This window comes from Canis lupus, chromosome 34 (assembly GCF_011100685.1).
Source record: "Canis lupus familiaris isolate Mischka breed German Shepherd chromosome 34, alternate assembly UU_Cfam_GSD_1.0, whole genome shotgun sequence".
Classification (NCBI taxonomy): Eukaryota; Metazoa; Chordata; class Mammalia; order Carnivora; family Canidae; genus Canis; species Canis lupus.
Genome location: NC_049255.1, coordinates 518,532 through 543,075, shown reverse-complemented (window position 1 = coordinate 543,075; position 24,544 = coordinate 518,532). Strand labels below are relative to the sequence as shown.

At 44.8% G+C, this 24,544-nt stretch overlaps 1 protein-coding gene across 1 annotated transcript in view; it reads left to right on the top strand.

Annotated features, from left to right (window-relative positions):
- The window catches only part of TRIO (trio Rho guanine nucleotide exchange factor), a 351,672-nt gene that overhangs the window by 245,682 nt on the left and 81,446 nt on the right, over window positions 1–24,544 (top strand). Inside the window, 6 exon segments of the mRNA XM_038583299.1 lie at window positions 1,076–1,187; window positions 3,136–3,326; window positions 5,238–5,339; window positions 9,049–9,191; window positions 9,680–9,779; window positions 22,523–22,766. Coding sequence (XP_038439227.1) covers window positions 1,076–1,187; window positions 3,136–3,326; window positions 5,238–5,339; window positions 9,049–9,191; window positions 9,680–9,779; window positions 22,523–22,766 — 892 coding nt within the window.

Sequence of the window (24,544 nt, the reverse complement as noted above, 5' to 3'; positions counted from 1 at the left end):
AGAATTTTGTTTTTAGCATGTGTTTCCACAAAAGCTCTCTTTGTCAGTGACCTCACATCTAGTCAATCGTTGTTAAAGCCGGGCTTTATTTATAAACCTCGCATTATTCTGCCCAGCGGTTCTTCAACAGAATAGTAATAAGCTTTGTTGAGATCCCCAATGAGGAAGGATTCTGCCAGTGAAGTTAATTTCCTGTACAGAGCATTTTTAAGCACGTTTTGCCAAGCTGCTTAGAATAATAGGTAAAAACCATCTGGACATAAGTGAAGGTGCTTGTTTGGTGCCAAGTTGCTGTACCAGTGTCCAGTAGGAGATCAGAGCTGACTGCGGTGCCTTGGCCCTCTTGTGGACCATAAGGACACAGAAAGCTGTGGTTACTGTTACTCACTGACTATAACCATTCATACGCAGGTGATAAAATATCTCTGACCCTGCCAGAAAGTGCATTTATTGTCTCTGTTACCTTTAATTTAATAGCAGATGTTCCTCCAAGTAGACCTGAAATGTAATCACACTGAGGGAGGTGTGCTTAAGGTCATTAGTGCCTTGCCAAACATCCTGCACACGAAAGGCCCAGCATTTAACTATAGGTTCTGGTTCAGTGGTGCTGCTCCTGCTCGTGACCTGGGTGTTCCAGGTTAGAGGGGGCATGGCATTAACTGCCCCAGAGAGTTCGAAATCACACTGGGCTGCTCAGGAACCGCAGCAGTACTCGCGGACTCTGCTGGGACCTTCAGATAAAACCAATGGCTAACTATGTTTTGCTGTGCTAATGAAGTATTTTTATTTGTCATTTTTGAGGCTTGGCAGTTAATGTGTATACTGATTTCATCTTAAACTGTGACTGCATCTGGCTTGCTCTGATCTGAGGAAGCATCCTGATTTAAGCAGGACACACCCTTCCATCTATTGCATAAAGAGACAGTAATCCCTTTTCTGTGAGAATATGTAACCAGTTGACTGCAGTCTGTTGTTATCTTGAAAACCATGGATTCTTCATAGACTTCTCTTCTGCAAAGTTCTTGCTGGCAGAGCTTTTGATCTTTGGCTAGTTCATGGTGTTGGTCTCTTGCAGGAACTACTTACTTGCTGTGAGGAAGGAAAGGGAGAGATAAAAGATGGCCTGGAGGTGATGCTCAGTGTGCCAAAACGAGCCAATGATGCCATGCACCTCAGCATGCTGGAAGGTAATGGGCTCTGCAGGTCCCTAACAAGCATCTGTACCCTTTCTACCCACACTGTTTATGAGTGGATTTCCTGTGCCCCGAAACACTTGGCCTCATTCCTCTGTGTTTTGTTAGGAATTAAGAGTTTAGATGTGAAGAAATTCTTTCTTATTTTTTGCAGATTTATTTATTTTAGAAATATGTGTGAGTGCACTCAGAAGTGTGAGTGCACACAGGTGTGGTGGAGGGAGAGAGGGAGGGAGGGAGGGGGGGGAGAGAGAGAGAGAGAGAGAATCCTCAAGCAGATTCCCTGCTGAGTGTGGAGCCCAGTGCAGGACTGGATCTTACCACTCTGAGATCACAACTTGAGTTGAAATTAAGAGTCAGATGCTTAACCAGCTGTGCCATTCAGACAGTCCAAGTATCTTCTTTTTTAAAAGAACTGGTTTCATTGCTTCCCCTAAGAATCGCATAAAGTACTTCAACCTCATTAAGAGCATGTCCTTGTCCACTAACTGGAGAATGGCTGTCCACCCTCAGAACACCAGTAACACCTGTGTCACTTGCTTTAGGCAATGTGGTGTCTGAGTTAGATGGAAGGAAGGCAGGCAGGCACCATCAGTCCCCTGTAATTATAGAATCCTTTAAAATGCTTGTTGTTTCCTCACGTCTATATCCATTGTATCACTTGCAAGAGTGTTGAACACAGCAGTGTGTAACACAGCAGCATGTAATATGGAGAAGAGAGAGTCAGAGAAATAAAAATTATGGTTGCAAGTGAAATTTCCGTGTAGCTTGTGTTTACAAAGGCTATTCCTGTGTTACAGAACTTAACTGTTAGAATGAGGGTACACAGTTATTTACAAGAAATAATCCTGCCCCAAATGCTTTTTCTAGCCCCTGTTTATCTAGTTGGGACAGAGGTGCTGCTGTTTGTAGTAGAGACCCCAAAAATCAGAGGGTCTCTTACTCTGAAGGAACCCCTGAGCTGGGGTGGCAGCCCCTTGGGGCATCCTCAGGGACTCAGGCTCTGTTCTGTCTACTTTCCCTCCACAGCTCCAATGTTGTCTGGTTGTGGCTAGGTTGAGGGTGTGTCATGACCATGTTGACATTACATCTCGCAGGAAGAAAGTAGGGAAACCGAGGGGGAAGAACAGTTGCTATAAGGGCAGAAACTGGAAGTTGTACGAGGCCTCCCCATGTGCCTGAGCTTGGGTGCACGGCTGTCCTGACTATAGAGGGGTTTCTGTCTACAGAAGAAGGGGAGAGGTAGTTGAGAGAGAGAGAGCTAGCAGCCCCCGTCCCAGGCATCAGACTGCTCTGTGAAGTCCTGGTAGCTACAAGTCCATACCATGGGCCACTTCCATGAAGAGATGAGCAGACCGAAAGCCACCCCATGGCCACAGTGTGACTGATTCATGTGAAGAATTTTGCAAGGATGGGAGAACTCACTGAGGAAGGCCAGACCAGAGCCTTGAGGAAGGGCTGGGATTGTGGTGGAATGTCCAGGAATGGTGTTAGGCCAAAGAGGTGGAGGGCTAGGGTGCGGGCTAGGAGTAGGCAGTGGCCTGGGGGGAAGGTCCGTGGACCATTCTGGACAGGAGAGGAGGTCTGTGTCATGGAAGGCCAAGGAGAAATAGAGTTCAATCAATCTCAAATGGTGTGAATGTCACCCCTAGGGAGATAGAATTTAAAGAGTAAAGACATGAGGAATCGCTGCCCTTTTTTTTTTTTTTTTTTTTTTTTTTTTGAACAAGGGAAAATATATGCAGTCATGTTGTAGGAAGAATTATCCTTTGTCAGATGGGGTCGGTGCTGGGAGTCTAGAGTGGGGACCCAAACAGGAACCTCTAATCTGAGATTCAATGGATGGGCATCAAACAAATGTTCACACCATCACAGTGCTGTCCTGTGCATCTTTTTAAATTTTCCTTCAAATTAATTATGCCTCCTTGTTTTTATGTTGTAGGGTTTGATGAAAATATTGAGTCTCAGGGAGAACTCATTCTACAAGAATCCTTCCAAGTGTGGGACCCAAAAACCTTAATTCGAAAGGGTCGAGAACGGCATCTCTTCCTTTTTGAAATGTCCTTAGTATTTAGTAAAGAAGTGAAAGATTCCAGTGGCAGAAGCAAGTACCTTTATAAAAGCAAATTGTTTGTAAGTATAGACGTTCAGAATTGTAAATGTAAAGGTAACACACTTTGCCATCTTCTTGCAGGTAGAAAAAAATTACTGTTGCTTCCAGGTTGACCTCCCAGACTGTCCTGAAATGTGGAGCTCTGGAACTGTGAGGTTTTCATCTTCCACAGAGAAATTCTCTGATGGTCTTGAGTCCACTAGAGGGAGCTCATAGGTTTTAGCTTCACTAGATAGGAAACCTGCTTTTTCTAAATTCCATTGACTCTGAAGTTGAAAAAACACTTTTTAAGTGAATTTAAATTTATCTCTTGTGTGTCCTAACTTTACAAATAACTTGATCATATGAGACTATGATCCAGTTCTCATAACATTCTAATTAATTTTTCTTTCACCAACATTGGAATATACATTAAGCAGCCTTCCTGGGTGGCTTGCTATGGGTTCTTAATGATGAGGTGTGATATTTTTTCAATAAAGATGAATGTGTGAAAAATAACTAAATTTATGGTTTTTTACAATAACAAAACATGGTTATTAGAGAAAATATATATAAGCAGATTTTAAAGATCCACAATCCCATCTGTAGAAAAAGCACTCACTATCCTTGAGTGCTGTGTGGATACTGTATTGCATTCGAATTCTTTTTTAACTTGTGAGTGTACTTTCTGGCAAAAGAACATACCTGATACCTTTTTCCCCCACAAGTAGCAAATCCAAAGAGTCTCTTTATAAAACCCCATGTTGACTCTCAGGGAAGTCTCAAGCATGTGTTGTCCTCTGGGTCTGCTGTATTTCTGTGTTCCCTTAGTGGGAATATCTCAGGGCTTGTCAACACAGAGCTGCTTGGCAGGGTCAGGTAGGGGGAGGATTGGGCAAAACTAATTAAAAATCACCATCAGAGAAAGAATAGAAAATGCAATCTAACTTGGTTTCTTCTTTACACAAGGTATGATGGATCACTTATAAATATTGGTAGATATTTAGAATTTGAACATCTACATTATGTATTTTTGGGTATCCACATATTAATCAAGTTCCCAAAGTAATAGAATACTACCATTGTAGAAATCATCTTAATAGTAATCTGGAATTGGCAAGTTCAAACTAACAATTTTCATACTATTTTCTTTGGCTTATATCCTGTTTGAGATTGTCTTTTGGCTCACAGCCTACCTTACATCATTTTAGATCATATTGTAACTGGAAAGAAAAAATGCAGCATTGCTGGCTAGTAATTTCACTAGCTGGCTTTAATCTATCCTCAGAGACCAAGCTAGTCTGTTTTAGAAGCTGATACATCTTCATTTAATTTATCTTTTAAAAAAGTTAAGTTTCCCTCAGAGGCCACAATTATGAATCACTTCCTTTGCTGGAGAGGGGAGGACATGCTAGGGGTACACTTGACCGTGGGGCAGGGACAGAGAGAAATTTTGTCTCTTAGCCCTTAAAATTTTTGGTGAGATCAAAGTTAATGCTCTTGATGAACAAGTTGGAAAATAACTGAACCATGAAGACATTTGCCTTCTGCGAAGCTACTTCGCTCATGCTAAAAATGCATGATGGCAGCTCCTTTGCAACTAGGACAGATTCATTTTGTTGTTTATGAGCTGAAAATACTCCACTCTTGATTTTCCAGATAACAGGATTTTTAAATACTTTGATTTCCTTCCTCTGGATTTGCTGGTTGACCCTCATCAGGATGTCCAGTAGGGGTGCACAGATGAAGTAAAAGGGATGCAACCAATCATGGCAGCCTAAGAATAAAATTTTCTCATTTTACCTAAAATAAGATCTGATGATTACCGTCAATGTAAACTATATTATAACCTGGCATGACTACAGGTCACCAAAACCCATTTTCTTGGCCTTTATTCTGTCTCCTGCTGGCATTTTACTGTCATCTAATTATGTAATTACCTTTTTATCCAGACCTCAGAGTTGGGTGTCACAGAACACGTTGAAGGAGATCCTTGCAAATTTGCACTGTGGGTGGGGAGGACACCAACCTCAGATAATAAAATCGTCCTTAAGGTATGTTCATTTGAAGCTTGGGAATGTGCTGTGGGACAAGTTTATCGTGGCTGTGTGTGCTCTTCTTTTTCCTGTTATTGAAACATACTGGTTTTCATATCATTTTATTTACTCTGTCTTTTGTTGGGATTGGGGATTACCACAAAAAGAATCGTAGAATAAACTCAGTGTGGCATTTTGGTGGTAAAATGCCTTGAGCTAAACTTTTGCTTGTCTATTAAAGGTCAGATGCAAAGAGATCTCTTTAAACTGTCCCATTCTTGCTGTCTGAAGAAGAATTAGTTAATTCAATCAGAGATGGAGGAAGTTGAGGTACAGGAGGAAGGAGATGTGGATCAGCAGCTCTCACCACACATGTCACCTTTTCCACAGGGCAACAGGCACCTGATGGACTTGTGGAAGCCCTAGGCAGTTTCAGGGCTGAATGGGCGAAGAGTCTTTATGGGGTCCCAGACTCTTTGGCTTTCTGGTTAGGAGGCAGAGAGAAAAGGGGGATAATGTGATCAGTTACAGGAGTTGGTAATGTTAGGATTTAAGTGTTCAAAACCACTAAGGATGCTTTTTGGAGATTAGATAGATGGATAGACAGATACGTAAACCCCCACCTATATAGAGGCAGGGGTTTGGGTATTTGATTTGAGCTCTACTTTTGTTATACCAGTCTCTCTCCTAGGAAAGACAGAGCTTTCAGGGTGTCTTGAGCACTCCCTCCTTCTGTGTTTGAGGAAATACAGATGGAATTGTCTTTTTTAGCTGTCTGGAAAGGCCATAAGTAATTTCAGGATGTTTTGTGGAAGATGTTGCTGAAGATTTGTAGAATATTGGGAGATGAGCCAAAAATTTAATGTGACTCTGGTGTATGAACTTGCATGCCAATGACGCTGTCTCGTATATTCCTTTTAATCTCTCACCAGTATTTCCAGCAACTATGGGTTACTCATCGATAACTTGCTCTTACAGAATTTGTGCTTCAGTGAAAGCCATTGCGTTTCTAAGGTCTTTATTCCCATGGAAATGATGGATTGTTTTGCAACAAGTATATGATTACCAAGCCAGTGTGTTCTTGTTAGTATTGGCATAAAGCCCTATAAAACATAAATTGCACTGATAGCTAAATATTAGATAACTGAACTTTTCTAAGCCGTAAAATTTTAAAGTATACTCAAAACCATAAAATTGCCAACTCATAGTATTTATCCAGATTAGCTACAGTGAAAGATGTGAAAGAGTGCATCTGAAAAATAGTGCCAGATATTTTAGCCAGATATGGACTACTTTCATTTAGGACATAATAAAATACTCATGATACAATTGAAGAGTAAGACTTCCTACAGGCTTTATCAGACAAAAGCTTTCTTAGGGGAATTTTGGGCAATATTTCTCTGCCTTCCAAGGAGAGACTAAAAGAAATGATGTCTTCATTCATTTTAGAGATTGCTTTGTGATGGAGGTGGTGGTGGAGACAGAGGTGGTAGAGAGATGGAAGTGGCGGTAGAGGAGGAGGAGATTGATGTGATGATGGAGGACAAGGTGGTGGTGGTGATGGAAATGGAGCTGGAGGTGCCAGCTAAGATGGAGATGATGATGCAGGTGGTGACTGAGGTGGTGGAAATGGAGGGGGTATGATGGAGATGATGATGGAGGTGGTAACAGAGGTGGTGGTGGAAGAGTGATGGTGGTGGAGATGGTTGACATGGAAGTAGGGGGGTGGTTGAGATGGAGATGGTTGAGATGGAGATGTCAGTGGAAGGTGGTAACAGAGGCGGTGGAGGAGAAAACGATGCTGGTTGAGATGATGATGGTGGTAGAGGTGGTGGTATTGGAAGTGGCGGTAGAGATGGTTGACATGGAGGTTGGGGGGTGGTTGAGTTGGGGGTAGTGGTGGTGGAGGTGATTGAGATGGAGATGGTGGTGGAAGTGATCGTGGTGGGAGAGAGAACGGTGCTTCTGGAGCTGATGGTGGCAGTGGAGGAGGTACTGGTGGTAATGACAATGATAGTGATGGCCTGGTATTGTAAAACAAAACTGTGGTCTTATTTATGTCGTCCTCTGGAAAGGAGAACCTTGTTTCTTAATCCTTCCTTAAACAGATGGAGACTACCCACCAAGAGTCTGAAACAAACTATTCTCATCTCTTAGACAAGTGGGAACTTTTATTTAGTATTTAGCTGACTTGCCTTTCTTTTACTATTTCTGAAAAATTGGCACCTGTTTTCCTTGTTTAATTTTTTCAGGTCAGGAGAATTCCTCTCCATAAGTGTAATGATCATTTGACTCTGTTAAATCATAAGCGTTTCATTTATTTCTGAACCATAGTAACAGTTTCCTTCAGTTTTCTCTAATCTCTGCCAAATGTTCTTTCTTAGGTGCTTCTCTTGGTTTAACCTGAAGTTTGTATTGGACATTTAAATGCCAGTAGATCTGTAGCTCTCAGAGTTTTGCCCCCTGAGACACCTCTGTTTCCTGCACAGACTCCCATAGTCCCTGGTCACCCTGCCTCTGGCCCCAGAAGAACATGGGTTACTACTGTCCCAGTCTTAAGTCTGGGAATGGGGGCAAGAGGCTCCTCCTGTGATCCTTCATTTAGTTCCCTTTTCTAAGTCCAAGTGACTTTAAAGACATATCCTCCAGTTAAGAGGTTTTATGTAGGAAAAAGATTCTCAATTTTAAGTTCCTTTCCCAACATGGGCTTTGACTTTCTGTTTTTGAAGACAAGGTATGCCGTGAGAAAAGACTCCCTCTCAGTCAGGATCTCAACTATAATCCCTCTGACGACTGTTTCAGTCATTTACAGGGAATTATGCTTATGTCATAGGAAGTTGATGTTTTCCACAAGGAAATTAAAAACTGTTACTAAGGCCCAGAACATGCAAAAAGAAAAAAAAAAAAAAGACTCTTGAGACTAAGTTAAAGGAAAAAAATCTGGGAAGAGTGCTGCCATATGTGTTCATTCAACAAATGCTTATGGAGTATCTACTGCGTGTCATTTTCAGAAAATATTTCTTAAAAGTTGTAATGGGGTTGAGGTAAATGCACCATCTGTAATTGGTAGTAGTTTAACTGGTTCATGCTACTACTCTAACTAGAGGCAGGAGAAGGCACAGCTTGGGGGCACAGGCTCTGTCATCCATGGTGCCATCCATCCAGAGCGAGCCTGAGAATCCCGCTTCCTCATCTGCTGGCAGTGTGACCCTGGGCACATTTCTGACGTGCCTGTACCCTGGCTCCATAGGGGGCTGTGGGAGTGACCCAGTGCAGGTGGGCATCTGCAGCTGTTGTTAGTGAGTACAGAGGATGAGGCAGCAAGACATGTGGGCACCAGCGCTTGTGGCTGTGAACTACCGACCTTTGCCTAAATAGCTTCAGAGACACTTTGCTTTGGGGTTGGCTGCACTTTCATATTTACCCAGAGCTGCTTAGAAGGTTTTGGGGCTGGAGAATGATTGATTCTTAAAGTATTCAGAGATCTGGAGTAAGATCTCTGCTATAAAAGAAAAATGGTTCAAAAAAATAAAAATAAAAAATAAAAGAAAAATGGTTTTGACTGGAAAATATTCCAAATGGCAAATTAAACATGGGATGTGGTTGCTGTTCTTCCATAAAGTTTTCTTGAAAGTGGGAAACAAGGAATGTGGGAGACCGGAGTGCAGTTAGCATGGGTTCTGGAAAGGTCCACTCTGTATCCTGACTGCCTCTCACACCTCCGAAGGCTTCCAGTATAGAAAACAAGCAGGACTGGATAAAGCACATCCGCGAGGTCATACAGGAAAGGACCATTCACCTGAAAGGAGCCCTGAAGGAGCCCATTCACATTCCCAAAACGGCGCCGGCCACCAGACAGAAGGGCAGGAGGTCAGTGCTGGCGATTTGGGGTGCATTTGTCTTTCTAGTAGGGAGGGAGCAAGGCAATGTTAACTTACTCTTTTTCAAAGATGATTTTTCTTAAATATTTGAGGAATATTTTTTTAAATACAGTGTATGTATCACATCACTCTTCACAATGAAATTGCTTTGTCAAGACAAGAGCCTCCTTCAGCTTAAAGTGAATGAAGGGCTGTATGCAGATGCCTGTGCGCCCCTTTCCCACTGCACGCGTGAATCTGGATGCATGGGACCCAGATAAGCTCTGTCATGTCTCAGATGTTTGTGTTTCTCGCTTCTGTGATGGAAATTACCACAACCGCATCTTACCGTTGCGCGCATTACACAGAGGACATGTGCGGGACACTTGGCCTGGTGCACAGCACAAAGCTGCACAGCCAAGAGCAGCCTGGCTTCACTCACACCACACTGGAGAAGTCCAGCAGTGTCAGTAATGAAAAGTTTGTTTGCTTCTTCAGGGATGGAGAGGATCTGGATAGCCAGGGTGATGGGAGCAGCCAGCCTGACACAATCTCTATCGCCTCGAGGACGTCTCAGAACACACTGGATAGTGATAAGGTGAGCTGTAACCAGCACTTTCTTTGTGGGGCAGGGGGCAGGTATGGAGGGAGGGGTAGCTAGTCTTGAATCTGATAGGAAGCAGCCTGTTTCTCTGTACATATGATAGTTCATCACCAACATTTTCAAACAGTCACTATGAGCTAAGTGGTGCCAGGCACAGAAGCAGGGGCACAAAGTTGGAGTGTCAGGGGTAAAGTCTGAGGGTTCAGGAAAAATTGCCTGCCCTTCCCAGTGTCCTTACATGGTTTTTCTATCAGAGTGTTCTAGGGCAGGTGTCTAAGCTTTATAATTTTACATTATGCAGAAGGACCTATTATTTTACGTTTAAATGCTACGCAGAGCCCTGATGATAAAAGTGGAACTGCTCTGATTAAAGCAGGGGTGCCGGTATCCTCAGGTTGGCCCTGACGCTCCTTGTCAGAACACAGGTGCCACAGAACGCAGGAAATGTGCCCTGGAAGGAGCCTGCACCAGTGCCGACCATTAGGAAGACGATCTGATCGCTATCAGGGAACGTCCGTGTAGCTCTGCCTTCTACGAAAGGAGTGTAGAGTAACTGTCTCATGGTCTGTCCTGATACAATCCCCAAACTAACAAAATAAATCGACAGGAGAATTTGGAATCCAGGCTGACTTGAGGCACAGTTAACCAGAGTCCTCTGTAAAAGCCAGTGGCAGGGTGGGGGGGAACAACATTCATGTCTGCTAAATAAGTCTTCTGTTCCCACTGAGATGAGCACGTGTTCTGTTTCTAAATTGCTAGACCAATTTCTCCAAAAAGGTTGACAGCAAATAGGGGTTTTATTTAATGCACCACCAGTTCAGGATTCCTGTGTTTCCCACTACTGGTGCAAGCTGTACTTTCTTATTGAGACATTTGTCCCAACTGGGGGGACGTGGGAGTCTGTTCTGTGCCTGGTGCCTGCACAGCCCCTTGTTTGTAGCCAGGAAGTGTCCTGACTTCACTGTCCGTTGGAAACAAGTGCTGACATAGGAGAGGGTCCAGTATCAGGGACTGTTTTAGATGGCAAGTCTCAGAGGCCCCGGTAATGGGCTTGTCTCACTCGATTTTGCAGTGGATTCATGGTATGTAATGACTTTCCTGGAGGGAAGTAAGTGGGTTTAAAAGTACTGCTCTCCTACAATGATTTCTTTTTCAAGATCCTTCTGGTTTGAGTCATTTGTTTTTTTCTATTCTACTTTTTGAGTTCACTAAATTCTAAGTCCTAGAACCTAGAATGATGAGAGTAATAGGATGGAGAAGAAAAACAGTCTCCGTTTATTTTGCTTAGAGACAAGTGGCAAGTTTGTCTTGCCAGTGTTGGGTAATGAGAAAGAAGATAAATGACACATCATGCATCTGGTGTGTAATAGCTCGTTTCCTGCGGCTCTACTCCATAGCCAATTAGTTAAAATAAAGTTTGAACTTGGAAACCTTTCATTAGAATAATTCTGATTATTTTCTTTAAAAAAGTTGAGGTGACTGAGTTCTCTAACTTGTCTGTTTACACAAGACTTCCACCTGAAGGAAATAATAAATAATGTTGGAAAGAACAGTAGCTCAAGTGGAGGGGAACATTCACCTTCATTCAGACTGCTCCCAGACTTGCCGTGGTAAACATCAGCACCCCAGCCATCGATCTGCCCTCAGACCCCAAGTTCACATTCTTACCAGATAGATTCTCATGGATCTGGTCTGGGTTTACTCTAGAAATTAGTTTTAAAGTTACTTTGTAGGAATAAGGTATTTGAATGAAATTGCCAAAGAGATCAATAAATGGAAAAACTTTTGGTAAGACTTTTCCAGAGGTTGGTCCATGTTTGGAAAGGGTGACTTTTTTCAGGTGGTATATGTGTAAATGGGTGGATGGCAGTGGTAGTTTGGAAATGCCCCCCTCGTGTCTGGCAAGGGGCTCTGGCTCTCATTCCCACTCTGAGATGGAGTTGGTCCACTGCATGCTGTGCTTTCTGGCCTGTGGAGAATATTCCTGTGCTAGCCCTCCGTTGTAGCTCTGGTGCTCTGTTGTGTGGCTGACTGCAGTCACAGAAAATAAGCTCTATCCTGTGGTTAGGAAGAGTGTAACTAGTTGTGCTTCAGATCCTTTGCAGTATAATAGGGCTTATGTGAACTTGTACTCAGGCCTATACAAGTCCTACAGAAAAATGAGGCATTGTCCTAAGGCTGTTGCTAGTAGGACAGCAAATTCTGTTTGTGCCCAATGAGAGAAGGGGAATGAATCACTACCAGAAAAGTACGGGTTTGTAGGAATTAACCATTTTACCCTCGCAGTCTATCAGGGTGTTAGGCTTTTTAAATAATCTATTAAATCTCCTCCCTGTGGAGGTAATTCACCATTTTCTGCTTCCCTCATCTGATGCATTGTCTTCAGACTTCATGGTGTGGCTCCAAACTCCCCAAGGACCACTTGTGCTCATACAGCCACCGCCCCTCCGCCTGAGCATTGCAGAGGCTCTCCCTGGTGCTCCTGGAGAAGCCATGGCAACAGCCTCCCACTCAGCAGCTCACAGCCTAACGTCCTCGTGATTCCTAACCTCTGGAAGTAATGAGACTCCAGAACTAGTTTCTTAAGTGGACCTGGCATGTACTTCCTTTTATACCCCTCACTGAGACCATAGGTCCTTGATAGGTTCCGAAGTACCAAAAAGGAAGGGATGAACTATCTTCCTAAGACCATAGAACTGTAGCGAGTTACTTTCTTCAATTCTTAGGGTCTGTATCTGGGATGAGAGTAAATAGCATGTGAGACTTCATGATGATAACTCAAAATCTGGAGTTTGGAGAGGACATTCCCATTCAGCCACAGGAGAAAGAAGGAATGTGTTTCGCTAACACACAAATGCCGGCATTTGTGTGTTCTCTACTTCCGGAGGGTTTTCTTATTACTCTCTCCCCATCTTAAACTTCTGGTAGATGCTTCAGGGTCAGTAGAGGAGTCAGGAAAATACACTCTGAAAATTAGGAGACTGTATCGAGTCAGCTTGTAAAATGCACTGTTTGAACTGGGCTTAGCCAAAAAAACCCCCTCTCTCCGATGGCAGTAACTTTTCTTGTCTCGGGGTTCCTTCCACCCTGCATATTTCAAGTTTAAGCAGCCTCTGATGACACAGGCAGATAGATCTGGGGAGGGAAACTACTTAACCATATTCTTTCTGTTGGACTTAATTTATGATGTCTGTTATGAGTTAGTTGTTATCATGGGCTTTGGTTCCATTTCAGAAACTGGTGGGGGAGATGCTTTTGACTTGGCCTCTTGGAGAATTTGTAAGGGAACACGATCAGCCCAGTGCTGTAGTAATTCTCAGATGAGGCACACAGGATGTGTTTTGGAAGAGTCTGTAAGGAGTGGCTCCTGAAGACGCCCTCTTTCCAGGGAGCACTGTTCCCAGAGCTTGAGTAGGCAAGTCACAGATACAAACCACATGCCCCATGAGCACATTTCTTTCTTTGAAAACATCAGCTTTAAAATATGCCATCTCCTTGTTCCAAAAGTAAGCTTAGCAGTGATTCTTGCCCATACTCATGGTACTTGCACAGATAAAAGGATCTTATGAAAATATAATTTGGATTCCAAAGAAATCAAATGGTTGCCAGATTCTTATCTCATATATCCTGAGTTTGTCTCCCCTCAGGCAGGGAGGAGAATGCTGAGCCAGCCTTCAGGACACTTAGGAGATGAGGGAGATCGGATGACCCTCACAGGGCCACCCAGCAGCAGAGAGCTAGAGCCAGGAACGAAATGTGGATTTAATTACCTGCTAGTGTCTAGAACTTATTATTTCACATTAGCACTGGATATGGAGCTAAATATTTTTAGTGTATTAAAGAAGCATTTTTGACCTTTTTTCCTTCCATTTGCCTTATTAGTCTGTGGTTTATTTTATATAACAAAAATTTATAAGGAAAATAGAAAATACGGGATTCAAATATAGGCTACTGTAGAACAAGCATCCTGAGGTCAAGATTTATCACCAAGGCAGATGAGGGAGCCTGTGGAAAAGCTGACCCAGGCCTTCAGGGGTCAGTGTGCACTTTCACATTGTTGAAGGTAACGCAGTTCTTATTTTTAATGAATGAGAAATTCAGTTGATACTGATACTTGGCATGAATTGCCCTGAGGTTAGAATATGAATATATGAGACACATATTTAAAAGAGTAAATGGTTTCAATTACTCTTAATGAAGTTCTGCATGGCTCTGTGTTGGGGAGATGAGATTTTATGTACTTTAAAAGTCACCCAACTTTCTCTATGAAATGATGTTCTAATGATAGGAACTTGGTGGGATTTATGTAAATCACAGTGTATGCTTTAAAATGTGGCGGAATTCACCTGAGAAAGGAAACTTGCATTGAGCCTCCTCAAGAAATGCCACCTGCTTCCTTCTGGCCCGCCTCCCTTGCATACCTGGCACAGAGCGGCCCTCTCAGGAGCCAGGTGAGCGCTGCCTTTGAGCTCCCACAGCTTGCGCCTGGTTCTCCCCCTGGCTGAAAGTGCTGGAAGCAGGAGGGCACCATGGCTCGGGGGAGAGCTCAGGCTGCCAGCCTTGCCAGAGCTCTCAGTCACCCGGGACCTCACGTAGGTCTGCCCCTGTGTGGATGTGACCTTAGTCCTTTCACTCGGAAGCCTCTCTTCAGGAGTTTTAGTACCCCCAGACAGAAAACTCTGGACTCTGCTCAGAGTGTGGCCGAGCAGCTACATGGAATAGCAGGTGGTTAAGAACAAGGAGGTGCCTGCCAGCCAGACCTCTGGGCCCTGCTCTTCAGCAGCCTTGGGGAACGAGCTCACCTGTCTATGCCTCTGGCCCCTCATCTGTAACTGGGAACAGCACTTCCCCTCCCCCATAGGGCTGTGCCTCGCCTGTACTGTGCACGTAATGAATATTAGCTCTGGCTGTGTCTTCATCGTTACAAATGCTGCCTCTCCCTCCTTCTGGGACTGTTGGTCTTCACTGCCAGCTGTTGCAGGTTATTGCTATCTGTGTTGGCCACCCTGTCTCTGTATTTGCCCGCTCCTGATTGCAGTGGATTTGGAGCTGTGTTTGTTAGGAGCTGGAAGCTGCCCTAAGAATTAATTGCTCGGTGTTCGTGCCTGGAGTTAAGCATTGTGGTGTCTCAGCAGTAAATTACTGCATAGCAAATGGGCTGACTTGAAGAGGGGGACTCTCCCTCAAAACATCTCCCCCCCACCCCCCCACCCCCCGCCTCACTCAACTTTGACCCTCGGGATTAGCTGCACTGTGGCCATGCTGTGTGCATATAAAATGACTGCGAGCTATTGACAGGTACACCTGGATCGCCCACCATGGGCTGCCGGCCCGGGACAGGTGCGTCGGTGCAGTAATGCACAGGGAGACACACACACAGACACACACACTCACGGGACAGGTGCTTCGGTGCAGAAATGCACAGGGAGACACAGACACACACACACACACACACACACACACACACACACACCAGCAGCCTGTGTGACAGAGTGCACCTGGCATCTCTTGCTTCCTTTTGCTAATCTCGATTTTCTGTTTTCCTAAGTGACTCTGGTTTGGTTTGGTTTTATAATTTTTTTTATTTATTTATGATAGTCACACACACAGAGAGAGAGAGAGAGAGGCAGAGACACAGGCAGAGGGAGAAGCAGGCTTCATGCACTGGGAGCCCGACGTGGGACTTGATCCCGGGTCTCCAGGATCGCGCCCTGGGCCAAAGGCAGGCGCTAAACCGCTGCGCCACCCAGGGATCCCTGGTTTGGTTTTATAATTTTTAACACTTTTTTAAGTGTTCTCATAAAACCACAAAGTGGAATGTAGTTTTTGATAATTTTAGTTAATCAGAAAAACAAAATCGCCCACACTGAAGTAGAAAGCCTCAGTTCTTTATTCTTTCCTTGTCCTTCTTACTGTTTTTTAGTAGGCTCCATGCCTAGCATAGAGCCCAACTCAGGGCCTGGACTCACAACCCTGAGATTAAGACCCTGAGCTGGGATCCAGAGTCAGATGCTAAGCTGATTGAACCATCCAGGTGCCCCAGAAAGCTTCAGTTCTAAGAAAAGGCAGTTTTGTTTTGTTTTTTTAAATACAAAGTTTGGCTAGAAATGTAACAACAGTGTTTACAAAAAGTGTTGCATTGAAAAGTGCTTTTTAACGTAAATTTTACAGTAAGGATCAGAGTTACTATTGAAGGTGTTTGGATTCAGCCTTGAGGCTGGAGGTTTATTCTAGTCACTCTTCCTTTTGGTGAGAAGCCCAGTCAGCTGGCTAACTCTCCATCAAAGACAAAAAGAGTCATTTCACAGTAGCTTTTCTGGATGAAGGATGGTTTTGCTTACTCAGTAGATAGGTTTCTTTGGGCTAAAGTGTTTTACAGAGATGACTTGGGTTAGTGCAGGTGGTGGTCGGCTGTCTACTTTCTGGCTCTTAGGCCTTTTTCTGTGTTAACTAACTAAGGTTCTCATTAATTTGCCACCACACACCCCCAGGGTCCATTCATCTCCCGTTCTAGTATGTGGAGCAAGGGGAAAGTTGACATTTACAGGTCATCTTCTGTGAAGTTTTCAAGCCTGATATATAATCGCTGCCCTGTCTCCAGTTGGCCTGCCTTTTTACATTTAATGCTTGCCTTCTCACTTGTGGCTTTTAAATTGGTTTTTGTTTTTTTTTTTTAACATCTAATTTTCCATTGTACGTCAAGTATATCACAAGGTCAAGGAGGCCTTGGTTCCAAAAATTATTTTGGTGTCAGAAAACCAATGTGTGATCATGTCAGTAAAGAATTAATATCCCTGGGATCCCTGGGTGGCGCAGCGGTTTGGCGCCTGCCTTTGGCCCAGGGCGCGATCCTGGAGACCCGGGATCGAATCCCACGTCAGGCTCCCGGTGCATGGAGCCTGCTTCTCCCTCTGCCTGTGTCTCTGCCTCTCTCTCTCTCACTGTGTGCCTATCATAAATAAATAAAAAATTTAAAAAAAAGAAAAAAAAAAAAAAAGAATTAATATCCCTGAATACCACACTTGGTGTTTCTTTTCTGGATGACACGTTTCATATGGTAAGCTGCTGCTTTTGGGAAAAAAAAAAAAACTTTTTTCTTACCAATTTCTTTGTGTGTCTGTGTTGTAAAAAACATAGAAAATTTACCCTATTGATCATTTTTTCAGTTCCTACAGATTTCTTTCTGTACAGCTTTCTTTCTCTATGTGTAGGAGCCCATGACAGAGGTCCTCCCTGAAACTCATCAGCACATTTTAGTGAAGGTTTCTCCTGTGGACTTGGTTTCGGGGTTAGGGTGAGTGTGGGGCCTGCTGCTTATGTCATGTAGCCTGTCACTAATCAGCCCAAAGCCCATGAGAAGCCCAGGTGGGTAGGCCTGGAGGGGTGATGCATTTCCTTGGGGAACCCTTAGGGCTGCTAGGGGCTGCCTGTCTCTTGTAAGCATTGCCAATAAGGGAGCTGTACTCTCTAGTCCCCTTTAACGAAGCAACCAGTCCTTAGTCTGCTCCATGTGAAACCTCCACAAAACCACAAGACTCTTGTGAGGTTCCTGAGTTACCGAACTGTCCTGGGCTGTAGGCTGTGACTGTTCACAGAGTTGAAACACACTGTTCTTCGGGGGAAAATGGCTTTTATTAGACCACAGTGCTGCTTTCCTTTTGGATTGCTCTCAGAAAATTGGCCAGACACCCACCTGCAGTTGATCTTAGGCTCTTGAAGTGGAATGATTTGCAGCAAGGGCTCTATCGTCCAAGGCCAGTGGTGAAGAGCCTGCTCTTCCTCCCACAGAACCTGCCCCGAACTCACCTTGGAGCTCATCATGCAAACTAGGCGTTTGCTGTTATCTCTGCAGACCTCTGTGCGAGACTGCCTCATTTTTGTGCCCCAGGGCAGGGATGCACTGAGGTGGTGGGCTGAGAAGTCCCCAGCCCTGGATCTGTTTTAGTTACTTTTGTCAGCTGGGTTCAGGCAAAGCAACAATAGAACGTAGTTTCTCTAGAACACCTAAACAGTAAAGTTCTGTTCTGTGTGGTGATTGTTGAAGATTCACATGCCAGTGACCAGAGATGAGTGTTTCATTCTTCTGGGTGAAAGCCCACAGCTAATGTTCACTTCCAGTCTTTCTGGAAAGAATTTAGGCAGAGAGACCCTGATTTGATTCTGCTGATTGTCTGTGGGTCTGGGTCATTGGCATTCTCCCGGGAGCCCTCATTGAAGGACATGAGGTGGTCCTGCAGGATACGTTTCCAGGCTGGTTTCCATGGTCCGTGTGCTAAGTCCTGTTCACTGCCATGCTTTTTAGTCACCACAGTGGTTTTTTTCAAGGAGAAAAACAGAAAGATGGCGGCGGTGGGGGGTGGGGGACGGACGACTGTCTTCTATGAATTTCACAAGATTTAATGTCAGTTATGGAAACAGACTTTCATAAATTGCGATCCTAAACTCAATGCATGTGGTAAGGAGCCTCCGATAGAAGTCCATAAAATACACAGAAGTGAACAAAATACTGTTTGAAAATGTTCTCAAAGTACAGTTGGAAGGGAAAAGTGAGTTTTTAAACTAGATAAATGGAATGGTAATTCAGCATAGTAATGCATTTGGGTCACTGGTGTAGAAGTAGCATTGAAAACAGGTACTTTCTCAGTTGTACTTAAGATGTTTATTATCAGAACCTTTTCTACTTAGGAAATTAATTCTTAAAAGGCCATCATGATTTGCATTGCTTCCTCAAAGTAGTTACCTTAAGACTTTTACTTTTAAAAAAAATTTTTTTTTAATTAGCACACTGGTTTTGAAGACTGGCTTTGTAGTAAGTTTAAAATATTCAGATGAGAACATTGAGACCAATGCATAGGATTTCTGGGCCCTAGAGAACATCCTATTAGTCCTCCCATTTAAAGATTTGTACAGAAAAAAAAAACAAAAAAATTTTTTAAAAAAAAATAAAGATTTGTACAGGAGATTCTTATGGAAAAGCCAAGCAGGTACAGTGTTTTCTGACGATAATTTTTAGCACTGTTGAAAATAGATTCCTGTACTAGATTTTGTTGGTAAGTTCTCCAAAGTCACTGAAAATGAATTTTAACTCCATATGAGATTCTTTGTCAGAATAAGCTTGATTTTTCTTAGGCTCGGTCAAGTCCACAGATGTTTCCAATAGTTTTTGATGACTCTGTAAGGGGCTAAGGAGTCGGTGCCAGAAATAGAGTCGAGCTTAACACTCCTCTTTAGGCAGCCCTCTTCTCCCCTTCCCACCCTTCCCCCACCCTCACAATGCACCACATGGCTTTGAGCAGTCTGAAAAATTAATAAAACGCCCAAGAATAAAGCTAGCAGAGGACTGATGATGAGAATGTGTCTTAAAGTTGTGCTTCCTAGGGCCGGGGGTGGAGACATGTCCAGGTGGTGTGAGGGGCTTGCAGCATGGGGCCCCGGGTAGGGGGCAACACGCTGTGCACACACAGGCACAGGCAGGTCACCGGTGGCATGGGAGAGCTCCAGCAGACCTGAAGGGGGCCACAGGAAATATAGGCCCCACGGGGCCTTAGCACACTGGACTCCATATTGAGGCCTCTTCACTCGTCATGCCTTCCCTGGGACAGGAAACATTCCTCCTGTTTTTTTTTTTTAATATTTATTTATTATTTATGATAGAGAGAGAGAGAGGCAGAGACACAGGAGGAGGGAGAAGCAGGCTCCATGCCAGGAGCCCGACGTGGGACTCCAGGATCGCGCCCTGGGCCAAAGGCAGGCGCCAAACCACTGAGCCAACCAGGGATCCCCTCCTCCTGGTTGTTACAGGGATTAACCACTTCCAGAATGTGGGGTTTTATGAGGAAAATTCTCCTGCCTGGGCCTCTACCTTTAACTTTTTAACGGTATCATCTTTGTTCACAGAGAAGCATTTAAGGGTGAGCATGGGTTTCCCACCAAGGAATTTATAAATTTTAGAAGGGCATTAAACTTTTGTGAGAAATCTCATTTGTGGCCTAGCAGAGACCTCTCATTTTGTTGATATTTGTACTTTGTTATGGAAGGGTTTTGTTTTGTTCTGTTTTGCTTTCTGTGGTTGTCTTGTGGACATGTGTTTCTGATTGTGAATATCTAAACTTTCTCTCAAAAGATCAGCTGTTAGAACAGGAGGATGATGAATAGCATGGGGCATGGGGCATGCCAGGGCGCTGGCCGGCCATGAGCCCGTGTAAGAGGCACGGATTCCCAGTTCCCTCTGAGTCCATGGGAGCCGTGAGGCCTCTGGAGCCAGGCTGTTTCCCAGAGGGAGGCCCATCCTTCCACCCACCAGCCATAGCCCAACCCACCTACTCTTGTCCTATGCCACTGCCCTGCAGGGGGACAGAACCCCGGGCATGTGGCCCATGGAACACAGGTGGAGTCAGCACCTGAAGTCACAGAAGAAAAGCCCATGATTTATTTTGGTTTTTCGAATGCAGTGCCTTCCATTTTTAGAGCAAGCCTGTTTTGCCTTTTTCACTTCTGCAAATGATTGCTGCTGGATACAAAGCATTGGATGAGCTGTGCATCCTGTACAACCCTGTACAACCCTGTACCTGCCATTGTTGACACTGGGGCTCAGCGGGGACTCAGACAGGCCCCCCTCTCTCCCCTCACGGCCAGGCATGGAAAGTTCACAGGAAAATAACAGACCTCCTTGCTGGTGCTGATGGCATCCACACACATGCATAACCCAAGATATGGCTCGTTTCAGAATTAACCCAAGATATGGCTCGTTTCAGAATTAAGACACAATTTATTTAAAAGCTAAGTGCTAAGATAAATGCAAGAGCACCTTCTCCAAGGGCTTTTGATGGGGGAATGGACAAAGCGAGGACATGGGGGCTCTGAGCAGACAGGATCTCATGGGCTCAGTGCAGGCAGGACTCCCCTCAGGGCTGGGAATCACCTGAGGAGGAGCCACAGAACAGACCTGGCAGGGTGGGCTGGGACCTGGCCATCGGGGCTTTTCATCCCATGCTCGGGAATTTGGGTCTCAGGTGCTTGAATGGGAGGCTTCACGTTTCAAAAAGGCAACTGCCAAAGTGCTCACATGGCTTGGAAGGTGAGCCTGGAATGTGGCAGGGAGGACACCACAAAATCCAGATGAAATGTGGCATAGCTGGGTAGAGGAAGGAAATGATACAAGAGATGCCTTAGATCTATTTGACAGCATTTGGAGAGCACGAGTTTTTAGTGTGGGTGATTTGATGGTGATACCATTATCCAAAAGGCACCAGTGGAGAGAAACAAAATGGGGAAGCGGTTAATGAGTCCTATCCTAGACTCACTGCTTTGGAGGGAAATGTCCTCAGAAAACGGTCTCTGGCTGTTATCTGGGATGTCTGCTTGGGGAGTAAGTAATCAGCACAGGGGATGTGCTTACAGAGCTACGTTGGGGCACAGTGGACAGGCAGTGGAGCTGGAACTACCTGGGGCTACCTGGATTGAGAGGCCAGAGGGGCCAGTCCAAAGACAGGGAGCTGGTTCATGACATTCTCATGTAAGAGGGATGTTAATGAGCACGTGTATATATGAGCTGCCCCCAGGTGTGAAAAGTCTGAAGGGCAGACATACGAGGCACGCCACAGCAAGCAGGTGGCCGCAAGAAGGCCACACACCTGTTTTATAAGCAGAGATCATGGCATTGATGTCCATTCTAGAGTTTATGGGTATGCTCCAAAGGGCCTAAGCATTAGTATAATTTTAATGGACAGAAAATGGGAGTGAGCTTAATGAGAGGAGAGAAGGAGGGAAGAGAGTTTCAGGCCAGAAAGCACACAGCATATGGGAAAGAGCGAGCATCCACAGAGTATATGGAATGGTGTGCTGAAAACCACGGCATGGGCAGGTGGCCTGGAAAGGATGGGGAGTGAGAGTGCCCACTAGGAGGTATCCTGGAGGGTTTTTTGTTTGTTTGGTTTTTTTTGGTTTTTTTTGTTTTTTTTTTTAATTTTTATTTATTTATGATAGTCACAGAGAGAGAGAGAGAGAGAGAGAGAGAGAGAGAGGCAGAGACACAGGCAGAGGGAGAAGCAGGCTCCATGCACCGGGAGCCCGATGTGGGATTTGATCCCGGGTCTCCAGGATCGCGCCCTGGGCCAAAGGCAGGCGGCAAACCGCTGCGCCACCCAGGGATCCCTCCTGGAGGGTTTTGAAGAGAGAATAAGGCACGCTCTACACACACATAGGGATCTACGGCCTCTTTGGCCTCCCTGCTGTGGGGCTCCGCGTCGGACCCCAGTGGTGCCAGAGAGTCTGCACACTAACAGTGTGGATGCTCAAACGCCAAGTAGGAACTAAAATTTTTGAATAAAATCATCTATCACATTATCTCCATATGGTGTGATGATCTCCCAAATGGCCTTACAACAAGGGTTTTACTAGTTTGCCCTATGTTTAAAAATGATTATTGTAGCACATTTTGAGCAGGGAGAGAATACTATCTCTGACACAAAATGATATGGACACTCATCTGAAGAATCGTATCCAATTCTGACAGTGAAACCCTCAAAAATCATAATCACACATTAAAACACACAAAAAACTCAATAACTGCCCATGTAATTCCAAAGAGAAATGAAGAAGCCACCAAACTGGAGAGCCCCTCATTCAGGTGGTGGCAAGTCACTGCCCCAGCCCCAGGACGCAGCTGATCCAGGTCAGCCTCACCCGCGGCAGGTGCAGTGGCTGGGGCTCGCTGACGTGTCCCTCTCCCTCCCCAGCTCTCTGGCGGCTGCGAGCTGACAGTGGTGATCCACGACTTTACCGCCTGCAACAGCACAGAGCTGACCATCCGCCGTGGCCAGACCGTGGAGGTTTTGGAGCGGCCCCACGACAAGCCTGACTGGTGTCTGGTGCGGACCACCGACCGGTCCCCTGCTGCAGAAGGCCTGGTTCCCTGTGGCTCTCTCTGTATCGCCCACTCGAGAAGTAGCATGGAAATGGAGGGTATCTTCAACCACAAAGGTAGGAATCACGAGGCACAGCTGGCTAGTGCCCACTGGAAATGAACCTGGTGCTTCTGTCCCTGTTTCTCTGCAGTCTGATGATAGGTATGATCCCTCCTTGTCACTCGTGCTTCAGGCCGTTATCACTCTGCCTCTGAGCCTTTGTAACTCTTCAAGAGCTGGAATGGAAATGAGGATTTCATGTGTTGCTCAGAAATAATGATTGCCTTGTTTCCCAAAATGATACCGGTTTAGAGAACGAGAAGGAGGCTGCTCTCTTTGGGCCAGTGTTATTCATATGTTGAGAACACAAAGAAGGTACCATTCTCCTCTCTGGGATGAAAGCACGTAGAGGAGGTGGGATCATATTCAGCATCTCCTTAATGAGGTTTTCACATTGTGGATTCTTTATTTGGTTAGTGTTAAATCCTGGGAAATCAAGCCTGCAGGCCCTGAGTTTAGCCACACCTCCTTTCTGCCACATAAGGTATCTCAGAACATGCCCCTGTGCCCAGGCTCCCCACGCAGCAATGGAATGGAGCTGGCCTTGAGGGAGAGGGTGGCAGGTTGGGCAGGGCTCTGACCAGAAGCACTTTTGAAAGAAACACTTTTCCCCTGAAATGACAGGGCATTTGAACCAAACCGCATTTGGCATTCCTTGGTGATTCTTTTATTTAAAGGTAACTGTGACAAGACTACTTTTCACGTGTGTCTACATGGGTCAGAAATGGGCTCCTGGTGAGGGTATGAAAGCGTGTTTGTCCACGATGTCTAGCGTGGGAGCTGCTTGACAACTGCAGCCACTGAGCACTTCAGACATGGCCAGTCTGAACCGAGATCTTCTGCAGGTGTAAAAATACATGCTAGATTTTAAGGACCTATCATGAAAAAAACAGTGCGTAATTATTTTAGAGTCAATATAGGTTGAAACGATAATGTATTTTGTAGAGTTAAATAAAATGTATTATTATAATTAATTAATGTCTTCATTTCCTGATCCCCTTTACTTTTTTAAACTGGCTACTAGAAAATTGTAAATTGCATATGCAGCTTGCACTACATTTCTATTAGACGGTGCTGGTTTCATCATAGTGAAAAGCAAATTTGAGACTTTAAGCCCTTTTGAGAAACATTGGTCATGTGTAGCTTCTGGAAAAGTGTGGAATGTGTAGACTTTATCTGCTTTGAACTGTATTGTGTTGTGGCCTTCATGTCTCTGTACTGCTGGCAGGTGGCGGACTTCCAGACCTGGGGGATGCAGTTTGCTTTCCTGAGAGCAGATCACCATACTCTGCCTTATTCCAGTTCTTTTCTCTTGATTTTGGAATATTCTGGTCGCTTCCCCCACGTGTCCTCTGTGTCCTCTTTGCTTTCCTCATGACCTGTCTCCGGGCCCATATGCTGGCTGCGGAGGTGCATTACACTCAGTGTGGCTGCACAGGATAGTTACTGGTTAGCTCGCTGCACTAATTACAGGCACAGTCAGGGTCCAGATTCCTCAGGGCCTAAATGTGACCTGATTGTCACTTGAGGAAGAAACTAGAAGAATTCGGCGATCATTTTTCCAGAAAGAGAATCTTCTGATTTTGGCCCAAAGCTGAGGTGTCCGCTTTTGTTCCTGACGAGGCAGTCCATGAATTTTGGAGCAGCATTGGATTCCCCCTGCCCTGACCCTTCAGCCCCAGGAGGGGTCTGTGCTGGGCCAGCCCACTGCCCGAGTACTTGCAAAGTTACATAATATATTTAAGTCCTTAAATTTGAGTTGAAAATTAAGTACAACTTTTCCCCTTGAGTTTC